Below are 19,013 nucleotides of genomic sequence, written 5' to 3'. Positions count from 1 at the left end.
GCCAGACCAAGTTTCAGCGCGCGAGGGACCGAAGAGACCGAAATCCCATGGAGATGCTGGATTTGTATGTATGTAGTGTTTCGTGTCAGCCAGCATCATCATCGTCACAACATCACACGAGCACATGGAGGAAGTAGATGAGATAGGATAACCGATTATGCTGCTAAATGAATGAGATGGGATAACCGAATCTTGGGTGATTGCTGCTGTACCTGACAGCTATAGTGGGGACACCACTGGGGACACTACTATGTACTGTACATATGTATGTACATACTGTACTGTATATACATAGGTATGTATGTACATACATGCATATACACATAGGTACCAACCAGTAACTTTTGGTACTCAAGTTGCGCACGCCAATTTGGCAGCACACATCATCCCATGTGTAAATGGCCTTGAGCCATACTGCTCCTTAGCGGCAATTTTAATTCCACCTCCCATCACACACCCCAAATGTCTGCATCGCCAATACCGAACCTCCTCTCCCTGCGCGGCGGTCGCGCGGGCAGAGGCGGCGGTCTTCGTTCACGGCGCGGTGGCGGCCCCAGCGCTACTGGTGCCCATCACGATGCCACCATTCAAGGCACCGATACAGACGCGGCTGTGTCGCGGCTCAGCGCCGTCGAGGTCGGCTACCTCGAGGATCCCTATGCTGCATTCTTCGTGTCGCGTCTGGGTGGGCCTCCACAGAGACGCTTTCCCATCATCAATCGCGGTATGTACCTGGAACTGCTTTCGAGCTTGGGTTGAGACGGCGCATCTGACACTGCCCCCTAGGCACGTATACGCGGACCTCGGCACTCGACAGGCTGATTCGCTCCTTTCTATCACCCTCGCCGACGGAGGACGCTTCCACAGGGTCGGAGCGGCAGATCGTCTCTCTGGGCGCTGGCACGGACACCCGTCCGTTTCGCCTCTTTGCGCGCGCCTCCCATCCACGGCTCACGTACCACGAGCTTGACTTTGACGTGACGAGCCGCCGGAAGCTGCAAACCGTGCAGGGAAACCCGCCGCTCTCACGCATACTCGCCAACGCCTCCCCAAAAAGCGCGACGACGTGGGCGGCCCAACCCGCGCAAGGCGCTGGCGCGTACTACTGCCACGGCCTGGACCTGCGGGACCTCGACACCGGCATCACCGAGCCGCTGGACGGCCTCCGGACTGACGTGCCCACACTGGTGCTGTCAGAGTGCTGCCTGTGCTACCTAAAGGTCGAGGAGGCCGAGAGGGTGCTGCGCTACTTTACGTCACGCATCGCTGCTGGCGTCGCCGTCGTCCTCTACGAGCCCGTGCACCTCGACGACGCGTTTGGCAAAACCATGGTGTCGAACCTCGCGGCGCGCAGCATTCAAATGCCGGGCATGGATCGTTACAGAAACGCAAGTGACCAAATACAGCGGCTGCGGGAGGCTGGTTTCGGAGCGGCGGCAGAGTGCAAGTCTGTCGAGTCCATATGGGAGTCGTGGATCGACACCGCGGAAAAGGAGCGAGTAGATCAACTGGAGGGCCTGGACGAGGTAGAGGAGTGGAAGCTACTCGCCGGACACTACATAGTCGCATGGGGAGTCAAAGGTCAAGGGCTGGGAACTCTTGCATCAGGGATGCTGTAGCACAGTAGACGTGGAGGGGACAAGGGCAGGCAGCATTCTGCGCCGCCGATATCCACGCTCAGCCAATCCCACAATGCACTGCAGGAACGGTTCAGGAATACAAGTTACCACGATGAAATAATTCAAAGATGCAAAATGCACTAAATCAAATCTGTTCGAATTTTCTCTACCTTTACATGTTGACTTTCTTCGCAATGGGGTCACGTGGGGCTATCGCATCGAGGCTGCGGCGCCCAAGTTAGCCTACAGGCCTGTGTTGTCATCTCGACCAGTACCCAACTCAACATCCCCCAGCAGCGCGACTCGGACTAGGCCCGGCATCGTTGCGAGAGCATCGCGAACTACCTACATACGCATACGTCGCTGAGCGGCCGCCCAATCGGTGTCTCCATATTCCACGCGCCGCCCGATACTCGTCCTCTACGCTCGGCCGCCCTTTCCAGCCGCCGCGACCCGGCCTTTCATCCAATCGCGATTTACGTCATCCTTACCTCGAGCCGTCAATTCTTAACCGATCCCACCGTTGTCGCAGGCTGAAGCCTCGCCCCCTTGCCCATCATGGCGGACGCCAAGGACAAGATGTACAAATACCGTCAGGAAATCAGCCAGGTAAGCCGACCCAAGGCACCGCGGCTCCGGTCGGGCCCAGCGGCAGCACCCAACCAGGGGGGGGGGGGGGGGGGGTGAATGCAAACGGGACCATGCAGAGAAATTTGAGAGGCATGGCCTGCCAGCTGGCGCGAAACGTCTGCCAGTTGCCAGTTGCCAGCTGCTAGCTGCTGGCCGATAAACATTCTCGCCCGTTTGCCTCTGTTGGCCTGAAGCGGCATGCCCTCTCCCCTCGCTATCGTCTCGTTCCCAGAAGCAAGCACAGTCTCTTTTTTGCCTTTTTGACCCGTTGACGACGACATGGCCTCCGTCGCTACCTATCCCGACTCCACGCCCTCGTCCGAATCGTTCCGAAGAATCCTCCTTGACACGTTTGGACAGATGATGTACGTCTCCGGCGAGACTGGCGAGCCCTCGGTCGAAACCACGAGTATCATCGAAGACATTGTGCGACAGCAGGTTATCGAACTGGTATGACCTTACCTCCCGCGCTTCCCCAATCCTTGCCCTCTCCTCCGGCTGACAAACTCCTACCACCGCAAAAGCTGCGCAACTGCACCGAGCTCGCCTCCCGCCGCGGCTCCAAGTCCATCAGCACCAACGACCTCATCTTCCAGATCCGCCACGACCAGGCCAAGGTCTCCCGCCTGCGCACCTTCCTCTCCTGGAAGGACGTCCGCAAGAACATCAAGGACTCGGACGACAAGGGCGCCGACGCCGACCTCGCCGCCGCCGGCGGCGCCGACGACCCTAGCGCCACCCTGACCGCCGGCGGGCCCGTCGACGAGGCCGCCAAGAAGAACAAGAAGGCCAAGGTCGGCCTCCCCTGGGAGCCGGCCTCCTTCTTCAACGTCGAGGTGCCCGAGCGCGACGACGAGGAGGACGAAGAAGAAGAGGAGATGAACTACATCACCCTCCAGCGCCTCCGCAAGGCCGACGAGCGCACAAAGGTCATGACCCGCGAGGAGTACGTCACTTGGTCCGAGTACCGCCAGGCCAGCTTCACCTGGCGCAAGGGCAAGCGCTTCCGCGAGTGGGCCGGCTTCGGCATCGTCACCGACTCCAAGCCCTCGGACGACATCGTCGACATCCTCGGCTTCCTCACCTTCGAGATGGTCCAGACCCTCACCGAGATGGCCCTCAAGGCCAAGGAGCAGGAGGACATGGCCCGCGCGCAGACCGGCGACCCGGCCGCCTCCCAAGGTGGCGGCGGCGGTGCTGCGGGGGCCGGGACGACGACGAAGAAGCGGAAGCATCAGTACGGGCTCTTCGATCCCCCCAGCGAGGGCCGCTCGCCCATCGAGCCGCGACACGTGCAGGAGGCTTTTCGCCGCTTCCAGCAGCGGCCCAAGAAGACGAGGGCCATGCTCAACAACACCCGCATTGTTCAAAAGACGCCCCTCAACATCTTTTGATTTTGTTTACTTGGTCGTTCTCGGTCTGGGATGTTGGCGTTGCCTGTTTTTAGGATAGAATTTTTCTTTTGGTTGGATTTATTTCTCTCATGCATGGCGCTACGGAGATGGGTTTTGTTTGGGAACTCGGAGTGGGCGTTTTAACAACCTCGTATGACATATTTGGTACTGTATCGCGGGACTTTGAAAGTGGTGTAATGAATATAAAGCGAATGCCTGGGACTCTGAATACGGGGCCTCATAAAAAAGCCGGCCCATTTTACATCTATTCAAGGCCGTTTCTCACTGCTACTAGTAAACGCTCTACTGCGCACCATTGCGTTATTCTCCCGCAGGCGCGTGCCTACCCGCTGCAGGCTTACAGGAATGTCGTCCACCTCATCCTCATCGTCGACAACGGCCATCTCACTGGCCGCGGCTCCCGCGCCACTCTCCAAGTCCTTGGCGCCGTGCAAGTACTTCCCCGTGCGCTCGAGCAGCCGATTGTCTGGCCTCTCCGTGACCGTCGCCGCTCTGGACCGCCTCGTGCCGCCCACGATGGCAACGACGCTCACGTCTGGGTATTCATCCTCACCTCCTGCCGCTTCATCCTCCTCCCCCAACGGGTCCGGCGCGCCGGCGCCCTCCTCCGCCGTCTCCTCCCCCCCGTCCTTGCGCTGCATATACTGCCTGTACTTTGGCGCCTCGAGCACGCCGCGCCGAAACGCGTTGACGCCCACGAGCAGCTTGACCAGGTCCGTCAGCTCCTCGAGGTACTCGATAATCTCCATCTGGCCCGCAGTGCTCGCGTTCCATGATAGGAACTTGCGCTTCGTGATGGTGCTGGCAGTCAACTCGTCAAGCTCGAGGCGCCCGGCGACGTACCTTCGCAGCGCCAATGTTGAGCCCTTGGCGCTCTCGGCGTCCAGCACTTCGCGCACGCGGTTGATCAGGCGCAGCTGCGCGAGGCGGGCGGAGGGAAGAAATTGCGGAAGAGGAAGCCAGGTGGTGAGGGCTTCGTGCACGGAAAAGAGAATGAGATTGCAGCTTCCCATGACATTTCGGCGATAGGCATATACGCGCGGGTTCAGGTCCTCCAGGACAGAGGAGCCGTATTCCCTTCGCAGCTGAACCACGGTATTCATTCGGTCCGTGATCTGATGCAGGACATATATGATCTCGCTGTAAATAGGCGCAAGAGGCTTGAAGCTGCCCTTCAGGCGAGGCTCGGTAAGGCAAGATGGGAGATAGGACTCTGCCGCCGTTAGACAGCCTTGTGCCTTGTCGCGGGCCCGTTTGAAGCGGGCGTACAACTTGCGAGAGCGAAAGTTGGGCCGCTCCGGGTGGTCGATTCCGACAGCGATGACTGCGTTCATGTTTTGCACATGCAAGACGGCGGCAGAGAGTGAATCGACAAGGCGGTCCCTCGCTCGCACGGGGAAAATGAAGATCTCAACGAGGACCGCTACAACGCCTCCAATAACAAACGCTACCAGACGTTTATAGAACACTTCGTAGCCAGGCGCACTGGTATTAACGGCGGCTAGAGCATGTCAGCAGCAGCTTCGCTGGCAGCAGCGGGTCTTTGAACTTACACAGCGCAACGACGGCCATAGAAATGATGGAAATCATTCCTGCCTTGACGTACTTGGTAGCTATTTGAATGTAGATGGACGGCACAATACCAAGCAGCACAACGGCTACGACACCGGCTCTATTTCCGCGCGCTATCTCGTAAGAGAGGTAGCCAATGACACCGCCAAACACCACGCCAAAGAGCCGCACAAAAAAGACGGTGAGTGACGTCCCGATGGCGAGTTCGAAAACGAGGATTAGCTGTAGCGGTGCCCATATTCCACGCACTTCGACATACCACTGATTCCAGGTTGGAACAAGAGCTGGCCAGGTGACGAGAAAGAGCGCAATGGAAAGCTTGACCGAATAAACGACATCCTCCGAATTCTGTGTCCATTCTAGTGCATCGGCAGCAGCATATCGCAGCCGTTCAACTCGTGAAAAGCTCGACGCTTGGTTCTTCGTGTGATTAGGTATCTCGCCGTTATAAATTGGACTGGAGATCTGCTCATCGCCAGATCCTGCGCGGTGCATACTTTCAGCGCGGACATTTTGCGCAGCTGCGGGATTGAGCTCTCTGGGCGCATCGCCACCATCTCCGGCCAGACCAGTTCTGCTCTCAGTGACAGGCGCACCGGGGTCAGCACCACCGCTGTATGGCCATGGGCTCAAGCTGGAAAGCTTGGGCAGCCATAGACGGGATCTGCTGCGTTGCTGTCTAAGTTCCACAAGAGTGCGCGAGTGGCGTAGCATAAGCATTACTTGGGCGGCAGACTGGCGAAGGGACAATATGAAGGATGATATGAGGAATGTCTCCATGCGAGGCATAAAGTCAAGAGCATGGTTATCGGGCTCTGTTGCCGCTGCTTTCAGTGCTTCCGCTGATTGGACATCAAAAGCCGCCACGGCATCTGCAAACCGGTCAATTTTTGTATCTAGATCACTCAGCGATATCGATGTTGGAGCCAGTTGGCCGGATGGCAGCTTTGTCACTTGCAGACAATATGCCAGGCACTCCATAAGAGTGGAGACGGCTTCTTTGATAGATTGATGAAGAGTCATGACTGGATCCCGAATGCAGGTCAAAAGATGTTCGACAAGCTCGGCATTGCCAGCCTCGATCTCCTTGGTTGGTTTGACGTCTTCTGTGCGTTGCCTTCGCCCGGCCTTTCGCTTTCGGACTTTGGAAGATTTTGGAAGATTTTGGGAAGATTGTGTAGTACTGGACGAAACGTTGGCGGTCTGCGGCCTGGTTGATGCCGGCTTCGCGGTACTTGCGTCGAGCAGGACAAACTTGTTTTCGCAGGCACCGATGGCAGTTATGATGCCCTGTATAAGGTTTGTTATGGAGTTCATGGTAATAGGTCTCATCAGATCGGGCGGCAGTTTGGAAAGAGATACTTCAAAATTGACTTCATTTTGCGCCGCACGACAGGCGCGCAGCTGAGATCGCAGCTTGATTTTGCAGTCTGTCAAACTGGCGAGGGATGTGAGCTCAACTGGCATCTTGAATTGGCTTGCGAGACTAGGCGATTTGAATGGATTGGGAAACTCGGCGGCAAATGCACGCCATTTTCGGGTGGCCGTGAGTCGTCGGAGAAACGGGAGCGACGGATCCGAGGCCCGGCTTTTGCGGGAGGTGGCGCTATATAGTCGCGCACGCTGCTGCCTGACCTCCTCGCAGTCTCCTCCCGGCGTCACGAACCAGTAGGTGGAACGTGTCAATGCTTCCATGGCCTCGGAAATCGTATTAATGGCCGAGTCTCCCAGATAGCTGCTGGACAATTCAGGGAAGAGCGCCAGGTTGGCGAGCAAGGACACTGCCACCCCCATGCACACAGGCACGTAAATATTTGTAAAGAGCCCTACGGTTTCGCTGGTAGGAGCCTGCACCGTGATGATGACAGCGACCAGCATGAATAAGACAAAGTTGAAGAGTGGCGGGCTATGCGAGCGGACGAAGCCATGCACCAGCGCCGCGACAAGCAGGAAGAGGCCGCGGACGGCGTATGCGGCGGAGCGATCTTGGATAACGGTCAGGTTGGCCAAGTACAGCCCCAGCAGCGACCAGAGAACGCCGAGGAGGGCGCCGAGGAGGATCATGAGCAGTGACTCCATCATGATGCCCATGCGCTGGCCCGGGTGGCCAAAGACGACGACCATGGGGATGAGGAAGGTCTCGCGGCTCTTAAAATGGGGGAGAATGGCGAGTATCAGGGCACCAACGCAGGCAATCGAGTACTTGAGGATGCGTTGCCACGGCTGATTCGTCTGAACGTCACCCCAGAGGACGCGAACGAGAGTCCAGAAGGGTTTGCTGGCGGCCATGATGGGCTGGTTGTGGCCATCGCCACCATGGTCTTGTCGTTGTGGCGCAAAAGACTCCGTCTATATTGTACAGCGGCATAGAAGATATTTCGACCTTCACTGTGCTTTGCTCAGGGAGAAAATCGTCGCAACACATACTGGAGGTGCAAAAATTGGTATGAGGTCATGGGGCTGCGGAAATCTTGGATGATACCCGCTGCTAGCGGCTCCAATGCTGGGGCCGGCATTGTGCAGGCAGCAGAGACGTGCATTGGAGTACATGATGCGATGCTTCTTTTCTTCGTATGAGCGATATAGAATGGCGAGCAGAGGCTTTGTCGAATAGAATGTGTTGATGTATGTGGAAGAAAGAACATGGAGATTGGGTCGGTGTTTGGAAACTCAACGGCCAGGTACCCGGTTGCCAACTGCCAACAGCCGTTTGCTCGAAACCATTGACCAGGCATGTACTCACTCTACCTCTAGGTATAAGCAGTTACTCCTAGTAATCTGTTCAACTTGGCGGATTAATTTTTCCCCAAGTTTGATAGTTATCGTCTTTAATTTCTTCTCCTAACCTTATGGCGTTAAGGGCAACACCTTTTTGCGCGGGTGTTATATGCAGGTCCGAAGTACCTCATCTACGCTGACGCGCGCCGACCCCACCAAAAATACGCTGAACTCTAAGAACCCCGGATCGCATGCCGCAGGCCGGCCGGTCAACCAACCCCTCCAAGTCTTTCTACATCCATCCCGAGCCCGCCGCGTCGCCGCCCCTCCCCGCTCCTACTCGTCGCAAATCTAACATCGCATATCGAATCGAGCATCTGCCCCCTTGATTGGCGCCTCATCAATCGATAGCCGCAAGCTCACGGCGACCTGGCGCACCGCCGCTTCTTCTCCTTTTCCAGTCCGCCAAACTCCCCCCGCCGCGCCATCCCACGATGCTCTCCTATATCCTCATCCAAAACCGGCAGTTCGTCCTTCCCCCCTCTTCTCGAATCCATATCAAGAAAGAAAGAAAACAACTAATCAACCGCCTCCTTCTCCTCGTACAGGGGCAAGACCCGCCTCGCCAAGTGGTACGCGCCCTTTAGCGACGAGGAGAAGATCAAGCTCAAGGGCGAGGTCCACCGCCTCGTCGCCCCCCGCGACCAAAAGTACCAGTCCAACTTTGTCGAGTTCCGCAGCCACAAGATCGTCTACCGCCGCTACGCGGGCCTCTTCTTCTGCGTCTGCGTCGACATCAACGACAACGAGCTCGCCTACCTCGAGGCCATCCACTTCTTCGTCGAGGTCCTCGACGCCTTCTTCGGCAACGTCTCCGAGCTCGACCTCGTCTTCAACTTTTACAAAGTCTACGCCATCCTCGACGAGGTCTTCCTCGCTGGCGAGATCGAGGAGACGAGCAAGCAGGCCGTCCTCACCAGGCTCGAGCACTTGGACAAGCTGGAATGATGGACCCGTCGCCGCGAGGCAAGATCAAGTAGCGATGAGGGAGACAAATTATCAAAGATCAAAAGATCAATTCGAAGAAATATCAGAGCTTTCTTCGCAGGATCAGCACATCCAAATTGTATATACTCTGCCGTCATACCTTGGAGTTTTGGTGTTGGAGAATCATCTCATGGGACAGTCGCTGTGCAATGCGCAATTCCATTTTTCTTTATCTATGCACTTCCTGCTCTCAACTAGCTAACAAATACCATCAAGTTCACGAGATACTTGAGGAACTACGCTCCTGCAATACTGCGTTCCCATATCCCTTAATCCATACACAGCTTTCAGGCTCCAGGAGCTGGGCCTCTCATTCATATCCTACACAAGCGGGCGGGATGGGTCGTATTCTTCCCGTGCCCGATACTCCTGCGGCTGGTTCGAGCCAGAAAAGTCGCCCCATGTATCCAAGGCAACGTCACGGTTCGTTTGATGGACCCGTACATTTGCTCTCTTTCTAAAAAGACGCGTCACGCTTGGGTGATAACCAACCACGGGCTTGGTGGCCTCTTGCCGCTGTAAAGAGACCGAGCGCTGGAGCACGGGACTGTTATGCATTCTTGGGTAGGGCGCCACGCGAGCCCCCGAGTTAGTGTTCAGAGCAGGAGGTGGCACAAAGTGCTGCGCAAGGTGCTGCGCAAAGTGTTGCGCAAGGTGCTGCTCAAAGTGCTGCGTACACTGCTGCGAATAGTGCTGCGGCAAAATCGACCGATGAAGATGGGCGTGAAACTGTGCGTGGTAGTCGGCATTATATTGCACTGGTAGAGTCAGCGCACTTGGAATGCATGTCTGGTGTGGCGGTTCATTTTTGTTGTTTGCTGGCTTCAAGACGCCTTCTGGCGTTCCAAAACGGCTCAGCGGCGTGTTCATGGCGCCTCTCGTAGGTTGGCCGAGGGTAATAGGCCTCAATGGAACTTTGTCTTGTTTCGTTTGCGCCCCGGCTTGTGCTTGGGTCTGGAAGGCAGTATCTTCCTATGCCATCTAAGATTAGCCACAAGTTGCCATGCATACTTGTCCGCTCACCTCTTCCCAAGAGGAAAGCCAGCCACTTTCGTTCGCAGGCCAATCGCTGAATCTTTGCTGTTCTCTCTTCTCGGTTTCAGCCACCATTGCGCCGAATCTTTTAATGGACGACTCTCCCCGTTTTGCATCAAGCTCATCCTTAGCCGAACCTTTCGGTACCTTTAAGACTGCAAGCGCCTTGGACTTCTTCGCTGCTGTCTTAGCATGCTTGAGAATCTGGTTCTGTACGTTGTTGATCTGCCAACTCGGATTTTGCCTTTCTTTCTGCTTCTGTTTCTGCTTCTGCTTCTGCGTCGGCGTCGGCGTCTGCCCTTGCGGTGCCTGTTGCACTGAAGCCTGCCGAACTGATATAGCCCGGGGCGGAGGCGTGGGTGACCTCTCTTCAACCTTGATTTGCACTGGCTGTCTCTGCGTTTGTGCAAATGTCTGGCTCTCAGCTTGCCGTTTGCGGGGGCTCCAGTGAGAAGCACCGACCGAACGGCTTGGGGGAGTACCTGGCCGTACGCTTAGTTTAGACCCAACTGCCTAATGGCGAAGCTGTACTCACTCCTAAAGTTAAACCTGAAGTCTTCTCTGGCCCATATTGCCTCGTTCTCTTCTTTACCGCGACGTGCCGCGCTGTCAATGGAACGCGTGCTCTCGTCCCCATTACGGGGAGACAGTGAGAGAAAGTCCCCCCGGCCAGCAGGAGTCGGTAGAGGTAGAAGGGGCAACGACTGATACATCGGGGGAACAGCAATGCCTTGAGCAGTATGGCTAGCTTTCTGCCTCTTCGCTGAGGGCGGTAACGCATCTCGACGGGTCTTGTCGTCAACCGTCAGCTCGTCCGGGCTGGCGCCGTCCTCCAGCACATCAAGCTTCCGCTTGGCAATGGGAGCCGTGGGGAATTGGTTGGTAATGGAAGATCCGATCTTCATGTGTACGGCGCCAGGAGGCGGCGGTCGGGCGAGCAGGAAAGGCCCAAGCATGGCTTGGGCCTCTGTCCACGCAACGCGAGCCATCTCGCGTGTGCATCCAATGCCCCAAAGATATACGCACCATTTCTCTATAACGAGCTGAAGGTTCTTGGGGGCAATGGAGAACGCCCTCTCCCAAAGCCAGGCAGTGTATATGGAGAGGGTGTTGCGTACCGTGAGCCGGTGCTGGGCAGCCGCAATGCGTTTCTCGAGTGTCTCCTGTCGCATCTGGCCCAAGTCGTGCAGATTGCGTAGACCGCTGCAGCCAAGCCGGTCGCGGGCGTTGATGAGCAACGTATCGAGGCGATCCATGAGTGTACTGTCGTGGCGGGTTGATGGGTTACTAATGAACAATGGCGGGTAAGGGGCGAGCAAATTGGCAACGGCGTGATGCTGTTGGAAGAAGTGGAATGCCGGTAGAAACAAGGCGCCTTCCTCATTTATTGGGGAAAGTCTCTTCGTTTTCATTGACCAGTCCTCCTTCCTCCTACCAGCCAGCTCGCAGCTGACAGCTGCCAAGTGTCAACGGTCTGAACTGGCCGTTTGTAGGTAGTATACAACCAAGGGGGGGGGGCGACACGTGCAATTGCCAACCGAAGCATACAATGAATAGTGGACTTGGTATTTCATATGAGAAGGGCGTTGTCGCTACTGAAAGAGGGCCTTGTACATGTAAATTGGAATCAGGCCGGACGTGTCAACCTTGCACGACCAATAGCACATCCATCACCGCTTCTTCAGCGCCGCAAACCTCTGCTCCAGGTCAGAAATATCCGGGACGGAGCCGTCGGGCTCGTGCTTCTTCGCAGCGCTCCCTCTCCTCGGACTCGGCTTCAGCTCGACCGACCCCATAGTCACCTTGGGGTGCACGTTATCCGTCGTCGGCCGCGGCGGCGTCACCGTAAGCGGGCTCGCAGGATCCTCCAAGTCCGCCGCCCTCCGCCTCGCCGGCGTCGTCGCCGCCACCTTGCCATCACCCGCAGCCAGCGACTTTTGCTCCGCCGCGATGGGCTGCTCCAGCACTCTTTGCGCCTGTCCGCCCGAGGGCTCGTCGTCGTCGTCATCTTCTTCGTACTCGGGGGGCGGCGTTGGCTTCTCGCGCTTCGGCCAGTCGACCCCGTATGCTCGCGCAATCTCCTCCAGGTAGCCCTGCACGAGCTCCTTGCGCGGCGGCTCCACGCTCAGCTTCCTGGCCACCTTCTCGTTGACCTTGCCCTCCGCGTTGTCCGTCGCGCCCAGCACGAACTCCTTGCCGTACTTCTCCGCGAGCAGCTGCCGCACTGTCGCCAGCTCCTTGATTTCCGTCTTTGGCGCCGCGTAGATGAGGCTCTGGATGGCCTCCTCCAGGCCAGGGTCGACCTGCGCGCCTTCCATCAGGCCGGATCGCGCTAGCAGCAGTTCGCAATATAGTTCCAGCATCTCGTGCAGCTCGGTGATGATGTCGGAGCGGATAATGTTCTCGACGCGGATCGTGGCAGAGTCGACTTTGCCCGACTCGAGGAGTTGCGCCATCGCGCGTCGTTGCGTCTTTCCCAGCTGCTCGTCACGCTGCTGCACCATGCGCAAGCGCGCAATGGCCAGCTTCAGCTGGACTTTGACTTTTGTCTGTGGAAGAGAGCCTGCGATTAATCATTTGTAACTCGACCAGGGGTGGCCTGCCAGTCAACTGTAGCACTACGGGATTCGCACTCACCAGCCAGGTGGCTCCGGGGGCCATGCTGCAAGGTAAATTTCAAGAATGGTTCAAAGTTGATGTAATGTTGGAAGCAAAGATTTCGGTGTACCAACAAGAGGATCCTGTAGAACATCAAAAAAGAAGGATAGGCAACAGCTTTTGAGGTGACAGCGTAGGGGTTTGGTTGACCACCACCAGTGATGCAATAGGAACTGCTTGCGGGGCAAGTTACCCCACCACCAACTCGGAGCTTGTCTACGCCTCAGAATTTCCAGCTCCAGGCACCCAGCACCCAGATACATGCCAGGATTCTCAGAAGTAAAGAAATTCATTTTACTGGACGATAATTAGTAGGCAGACAAGCTCTTTTTATATGGTCTACTCTATCCCAAGCTATAGAAAATTATTCCCACGAATCGGTCAAATGCCTACTATCGACGGTATCATGTCCGTGCGAGCCTATAACACCTTCCGAAAATGTTACAGCTGCAGAGACAGCTCCAGAAAGCTCCCCTGAGATCCTTCATAGCCAAATAACGCCATAGTCCAATGCCAAATGCAAAAAGAAAAGAAAAGAAAAGGTCAGAAAAGAAACAAAGTACAAGCCATCATGAGTTCCTTGCTTCCTCAGAATGCACAGAAAAGCTTGCATCGCCCTGGGAAGAAGTATCGTAAGGACAAACACTATACACAGCCTCGAAAAAAGTAATCGAGTCTTAATCTATTCCATCTCAGCATCGTCTGCTGGCACAAGCACTCCATCTGTGGCCTCTCCATTCACGACCGCAGCGCCTTCGTAAGAAACGCGCCGCCAACCGCAGGGTTCCGAGTCGTCTTTGATCCACTCCATCGTAGGGAAGTAGTGATCGTTCTTCTTCATTGTGATGACCCATGGTACGCAGTCGAAGGTAACGGCCTTGAGGCGGAAGTCTGTAATTTTGTCAGTATTTCGATCTTAAGTTTCCTGAGAGAGCCCGACTTACATGTATTGTCCGGAATCTTGCGCGTCGCCGCAATGAATGTATCCAGGTCAGGGGTCGGTTCACCATTGACGTGCGTGATGAAGTTGGTTGGAGCCACGCCGTACTGGTAGGCAGGGGATCCACGAATACGACTGGAAACATAAACCTCGCTGTGCAGCTTGCTGATCTGCTGGCGCACGGCCTGGTGAGGCCGATGCAGAACGGCGCCGCAAAATGAAACAGCATGGTCAGTTTCCAAGTCCTCTGCAGAAACAGTAGATATCTGCAGGTGTTTCTCCTCATTCTCACGCACAATCACAGCGTCGAGCGACTCGTGGGAGTACATGATGTCAAAGTCCGTGATGGTCGTACAAATTTTACCATTCAAGGTAAGAATGATGTCACCCTCAAGGAGAGATACCGGGTGGCTACCGCGCTCAAACGTGCGTTTGCTGACCATGAATAGCTGGTGGTGCGAGCGGTTGGCTTGTGTGACCTTCTTGACCCATTCGTCAGAGACACCCATAATGGAGGCTTGAGACATCTGAATGGAGCGGAATTCAACGGACAAGAGACGCAGTTTGGGCGTCTCGCCGTTCTGGATAGCAGATATCACAGGCAGCAGAGTGGGTGTTCCCAGACCGAGATAGTATTCCTCATCGCGGTGGTTGCATGAGGATCTCTCGCCAAGGTACGACAGCCAAAGAGCCTGAACGGTGCCATCGGGAGCAACGAGAACACCACTATTGCAAGAGGAGCCCAGGTTGCTGTCAATGGTAATGGCATCAACATTGACGGCACGGTAACGCGGTGCAGCAGAGTTGGCGGGAATAGCGACAGCAGTAATCTCAGTGACTGTTGTGGAGCCGTGTACAACACGGCCGATTCTGTTGTAGCCCAGGAAGTAGGTCTTAGCACCCTGAGTTAGAGGCTCGCTGCTGAGACGTGCGCTCACGACAGGGGCATCCGCAAGCGACGGGTCATATTTCACAATGGTGTAGTTCTGCAGCGGGTGGAGGAACACGACCTTGCCTTCGAGGGTGATGGAGTCGGCAATTGTGATGGTGATGTCGCACAAGTCATAGGGCACAACTGCGCGGGAGATGAGGACAAGTCCCTTTTCAGCATCAATGACGAGGCCCATACCCCATCTGCGGTTCTTGGGGAAGCCGTCAAGCTTGACAGGCATGGTGCAGTTGATATGGACAAAGCTACGAATGAGCTTCGCGATGCTGGGGTCGGGCATGTGGTCCAGCTCAATGAAGGACGCTGAACGTCGGACGGGCGCCACAGGAGGTAGCGGATCGCCGAGGTCGGTGAAGTCCCACAGACCTGTGATGTCGTTCCGGACAGCAAGCTTCATCTTGGCAGACCAATGACGATCGACATAGATGACGGTCGTGTTGAGCGTGTGGAGATCGCGAAGATGCTTGTATTTGACGACAACGCGCGCCTTGTCAGGGATACCCTTCATAACCTGAATGAAGGTGTCGAGATCGGGAACCTTCTTGTTGTCGACGGACTGGATGATCCAGCCGTTGTCGGTGTTTTCGAAGCGGAACGACCCGGCCGACTCACAGACGTAGACTCCCTTGACAGCAACAGCGTACAGTCTAGCTTGCTGGTATGAAATATCATGGAAGCTAGCACCTGCGACCGAGACGAAGCGGTCCGGAGTGATCTTGTGCAAGTCGCCAACCTCAATCTCCACCTCAATGTCTTGACCTCCCCTCTGCAGCTGCAGCTTGATAGGCTTGCCGACGCTGGAATCGAGGATGTCGTCGAGTCGGAGGAATTGGGTAATGAGTTGGCCGTTCACCTTGATAAGAACATCGCCCTCTTCAACCTTGTTGTGGGAAGGACCATCGGGAAGAACAATCTCGGCCACCAGCATGTTGGTCTCGTTGGGGAACTCTTTACGAATGGCAGCCTCCCAGTGGGGTGTGAGTCCGAGGCGGCGACATTCATCAAAGGGCTTGAGCAAGAACTGGCACTGAATGTCTCCTCTTGTGACGGGCTTGCCTTGCTGGATGCACTGCAGCGCGCGCAGTGGGCGGTCGAGGGGCAGGAAGTAATCGGTCGAGGCTCCATCGGATCGGCCGCCAGCCTGGAGCGCAACAGCAGTGCCGTCCCTACAAACAACAGGACTTCCGGATGAGCCACCGCTGGCTGCGGCGTTGGCTTGGTAGTAACATGTGTTGAAATCGCTGTATCCTTCACCGTACTCGGGGGCGTTGCGGTCGAGGCGACTAATGACGCCGGACAGAATGCTGAGCTTTTCGCCTGCATCGTTACCCACGACGCGGATCTCGACACCAACTATGAAATCACATCAGCTGCGAATCTCCGCGAGAAAATAGATTCCGGTACTTACCTTTTGCTTGATCCGGGGTCAGGTCGAGGCCATCTACCTGCATGTACTTGATCGCCTTGGGGTCGTATCGCAGAATACCAAAGTCGTGGACGGGATCGCGGTAGACGGGGTAGCAGTCGACTTCTTCGTGGTTGTCGAAAACGCAGTGGCCCCAGAAAGGACCCGAGCCAACGACATGGCGGTTGGTCATGATGTATCTGTTCTCGGTCAGTGGGTCACCACGCAACGGCACCGGCGAAGCAGCAATACTTACCCTCTCTCAGAGTCGACTACAAATCCTGTAGCTTCGCTTGTCAAGGCAGGATCGGTGTCAAAGGAGCAGGTCTGGCAGAAACGAATAGCGACGACGTTGCGGACAACCTTTTGGATGGTGTCCTGCCACTCGCCGAGGCTGACCGGTGTGCCGATATACATCTCGTTTTCGTCGATGAGGTCCGACTCCTCGTCAAAATACATGGCATCATCCTCTGAAGTGTCATGATCCTCAGAGTAGGTGCCATTAGGGACTCTCTTGGCAGGCGGCGCGCGACCTGGGGACCCTGAGGATTTTCTCTTGGCCCCTACGGCGGCGTGACCATTCATCGTGAGAGGGCGGCCGGATGTGGTTTAAAATCAAAGGGGGGTCGAGCGGCTGTGTCTGCCTTTGCGCAAGCTGTTTTGCGTGTTCTATCGGCGTCTAGGCAAAATGTGGGCGGCGTGTCGAGGGGTTGACGGGCAAAGCAGAGCAAAGACTGGGGAAAAAGTTGCCTGAGGAGCCTCTCTGCCACGGTTCGTTGGTTTTGCGGCGTAGAAAGGGTCAGACGGTGTAAAATAAAGGAAGGGGAAAGATAAAGGGGGCGGATGAGTCGGGAGAGAAGATGAATAAAGATTGTGGATGGCAGCGAGAGCCCATGTGATGCGGCCTGGTTGAGTCTGGGGATAAAAAACGATGCGACTTTAGATGTTGGAGGGTGGATCACCAGGCAAGTCCACAGAGTCCACAGGGAACAAGTCTACCTTGCTCTTATTTGTAACAAGTCGTTGCCTTTCGAGTTGGACAAGTGGCCATGGATGCGTAACTCGTGAAATACAGCTGAGACTTGAGCGATGCCGGGAATACTGATTTTAGGAATTCATGGCATCATATGAAATACAAGCGAAACGTGAGGTTTTGTTCTCAAGCCTCGCAACGTTCCCGACGGGTGTAACTTGGGCAAGTACCTAACCACCTAGTTACCTATGAAGAGGTACATACGTGGTACCCATATGCATGTATACCAGAACTACTTGCGCTGGAAAAAGGTACAGAGCGGAAACATGGCGAATAGAATCTACTCGTAGCCAGTAAGCAGCCTTGATTTTAGCATAAAATTGCAGGTATTGATTACCATCGCCATCGACATCATTTATGATTGATGCCTTGGAACTGTAGGACGAGTTTTGCTAAAGAGGTACTACTCTCACAATGACCTCATCTGCAATATAGAGGTATCTCTCTATCTACACCTTCGCCAGCCTGCTGAGCACCCCTATGGCCTTGAACCATCAAATCGCCATCCATCCCGGTTCTTGTTTTCGTCCATCATCGACCACCTCTTCCCCTCCACGCACACCCACACGCAACCCCTTCCTCTTCCTAGCTTCATTAGCCTTCCCGCGATGCAGCTAAGGCACGCACATGCGCACCTCATCTTCCCCTAATGGTGTGCTTGCGCCAAGCGATATAACCCCAAGGCGTCCTCCTCACTGCATGGCATTTAGGTCCACGTGATGGATCAACAAGATGCGTCGCCTCGTATATAGCTCCCGTCCGATGATGCAAATCATAGTGGCACTTTACCAAACGAACTCAGTCGTTCAGTAGCAAGGGGAGGTGGCGGCGCATGTGATGACAGCGGCGGCCGTGGCCAAGACAACGAACAACACTGCAGCGAGTATCCAGTAAAGATGAAGTGTTTTGTGCAAAATTGCAAGCTCGTAGTATTGATTCCCATCGCTGTAAAAGCAGCTGACTTGTCTCTTTTAGTAAACTGTCAAGCAAGAAAGCATCCTCTCACGCTCCATCTCCCTCGCCCTCAAAGCCAGCAATGCAGTTCCCCCCCCCCATGATCAAAGTGGTTTCCTCCAGCCATTCATGATTAATAGTTTCATTTTTGCCCCCTCTCTTGTGTTTCCTGTTTGCCTCGGGTAGACGGCACAACTTGGCCGTTTTTCAGTCATCGGGTCAAGCCTATTACTCAGAATCTTCATTTCTGGCGGGTGAGTTTTTGGGGAGTGCTGCCATTGATACCGTGTCAGTTTTTAAAATGCCATTTACTTGGACGACGCTGCCGCACTTACGAGTTCGTTTCTTTTGAGGCGATCCCTCCGGCGTCATCGGGACCTCTGCCTTGCGCTTCGCGCCCGCGCCTTTGCCTATGCACCACTTGTTAGTATTCGTACCAAAATGCATGGCAAAAGCAATGAAAACGGAGACTCATTGAGCAGCACGGGTATTGGGCTTAACTTTGTTCAACATACCTTTAATCTTGACGGGCGTGCTGGGCTGTCCAGCGGCCGCCTCCAACTCAGCGACCTGGAGCTTGATCTTGGCCCACTGGTGCTGGAGAGACTTTTGGGTGCGGCCGGGCAGGTTAATCTCATCCCATTTGATGCCCTGCCCGCTTCTCTGAAGCTGAGCGATGACTCGAAGCAGAAGCTGGAACTGTGAGGGAGGTATGGGTTAGTTCAGTACCACCAATTGGCTAGGTTGGGAGCGCATACCCTGGCTTCGTCGGTCCAAACCGCTCCACCATCAGCTAAAGTTTTGGCCATTTTGCTTGAGCTTGAAAGAGAAATAAATGTCGGTGTGTGTGTTGGTATTGATCTTGGTCGCGGAAAGGGTGTGGGAGGAATGGGCAGAGTGGTGGTGTAGAGATGCAAGGTCGAGGACGGCGGTGAGGTGTAAGAGAGAAACCAAGCTGACTCTTACCAGGAACAAGGAGGATAAAATAGTCTGCACAGAATAGAGTAATACAAATTGTGACTAACGGAAAAATAATAG

The 19,013-nt window shown here is 55.3% G+C and overlaps 8 protein-coding genes across 8 annotated transcripts; 3 read left to right on the top strand and 5 right to left on the bottom strand.

The window, feature by feature from the left end:
* Positions 1-462: 462 nt before the first annotated feature.
* Positions 463-1,619, top strand: ISF_05572 (Leucine carboxyl methyltransferase superfamily; the record flags this gene model as incomplete). The annotated part of the gene is made up of 2 exons (XM_018849177.1): positions 463-724; positions 787-1,619. 2 exons carry the CDS (start codon positions 463-465, stop codon positions 1,617-1,619), a joined length of 1,095 nt encoding a protein of 364 aa, XP_018703748.1.
* Positions 1,620-2,528: 909 nt separating this feature from the next.
* On the top strand, positions 2,529-3,643 carry ISF_05571 (Transcription initiation factor IID, 18kDa subunit; the record flags this gene model as incomplete). Its single annotated transcript, XM_018849176.1, has 2 exons — positions 2,529-2,699; positions 2,774-3,643. The coding sequence occupies 2 exons, from the start codon at positions 2,529-2,531 to the stop codon at positions 3,641-3,643; spliced, it is 1,041 nt and encodes a 346-aa protein (XP_018703747.1).
* A 269-nt stretch (positions 3,644-3,912) lies between these two features.
* On the bottom strand, positions 3,913-7,525 carry ISF_05570 (hypothetical protein; the record flags this gene model as incomplete). Its single annotated transcript, XM_018849175.1, has 2 exons — positions 3,913-5,165; positions 5,218-7,525. 2 exons carry the CDS (start codon positions 7,523-7,525, stop codon positions 3,913-3,915), a joined length of 3,561 nt encoding a protein of 1,186 aa, XP_018703746.1.
* Positions 7,526-8,448: 923 nt separating this feature from the next.
* Positions 8,449-8,962, top strand: ISF_05569 (Adaptor protein complex, sigma subunit; the record flags this gene model as incomplete). The annotated part of the gene is made up of 2 exons (XM_018849174.1): positions 8,449-8,480; positions 8,563-8,962. The coding sequence occupies 2 exons, from the start codon at positions 8,449-8,451 to the stop codon at positions 8,960-8,962; spliced, it is 432 nt and encodes a 143-aa protein (XP_018703745.1).
* Positions 8,963-10,530: 1,568 nt separating this feature from the next.
* On the bottom strand, positions 10,531-11,292 carry ISF_05568 (hypothetical protein; the record flags this gene model as incomplete). Its single annotated transcript, XM_018849173.1, has 1 exon — positions 10,531-11,292. The coding sequence occupies one exon, from the start codon at positions 11,290-11,292 to the stop codon at positions 10,531-10,533; it is 762 nt and encodes a 253-aa protein (XP_018703744.1).
* A 414-nt stretch (positions 11,293-11,706) lies between these two features.
* ISF_05567 (hypothetical protein) lies at positions 11,707-12,697 on the bottom strand (the record flags this gene model as incomplete). Its single annotated transcript, XM_018849172.1, has 2 exons — positions 11,707-12,585; positions 12,674-12,697. The coding sequence occupies 2 exons, from the start codon at positions 12,695-12,697 to the stop codon at positions 11,707-11,709; spliced, it is 903 nt and encodes a 300-aa protein (XP_018703743.1).
* A 679-nt stretch (positions 12,698-13,376) lies between these two features.
* ISF_05566 (Peptidase cysteine/serine, trypsin-like protein) lies at positions 13,377-16,573 on the bottom strand (the record flags this gene model as incomplete). Its single annotated transcript, XM_018849171.1, has 4 exons — positions 13,377-13,585; positions 13,639-15,936; positions 15,992-16,188; positions 16,245-16,573. The coding sequence occupies 4 exons, from the start codon at positions 16,571-16,573 to the stop codon at positions 13,377-13,379; spliced, it is 3,033 nt and encodes a 1,010-aa protein (XP_018703742.1).
* A 1,630-nt stretch (positions 16,574-18,203) lies between these two features.
* On the bottom strand, positions 18,204-18,784 carry ISF_05565 (hypothetical protein; the record flags this gene model as incomplete). The annotated part of the gene is made up of 4 exons (XM_018849170.1): positions 18,204-18,247; positions 18,311-18,385; positions 18,491-18,674; positions 18,734-18,784. The coding sequence occupies 4 exons, from the start codon at positions 18,782-18,784 to the stop codon at positions 18,204-18,206; spliced, it is 354 nt and encodes a 117-aa protein (XP_018703741.1).
* Positions 18,785-19,013: the final 229 nt, after the last annotated feature.

The sequence above is a fragment of the Cordyceps fumosorosea genome, assembly GCF_001636725.1.
Source record: "Cordyceps fumosorosea ARSEF 2679 chromosome Unknown scaffold_13, whole genome shotgun sequence".
Lineage (NCBI taxonomy): Eukaryota > Fungi > Ascomycota > Sordariomycetes > Hypocreales > Cordycipitaceae > Cordyceps > Cordyceps fumosorosea.
This window is presented reverse-complemented; position numbering and strand designations above follow the sequence as displayed.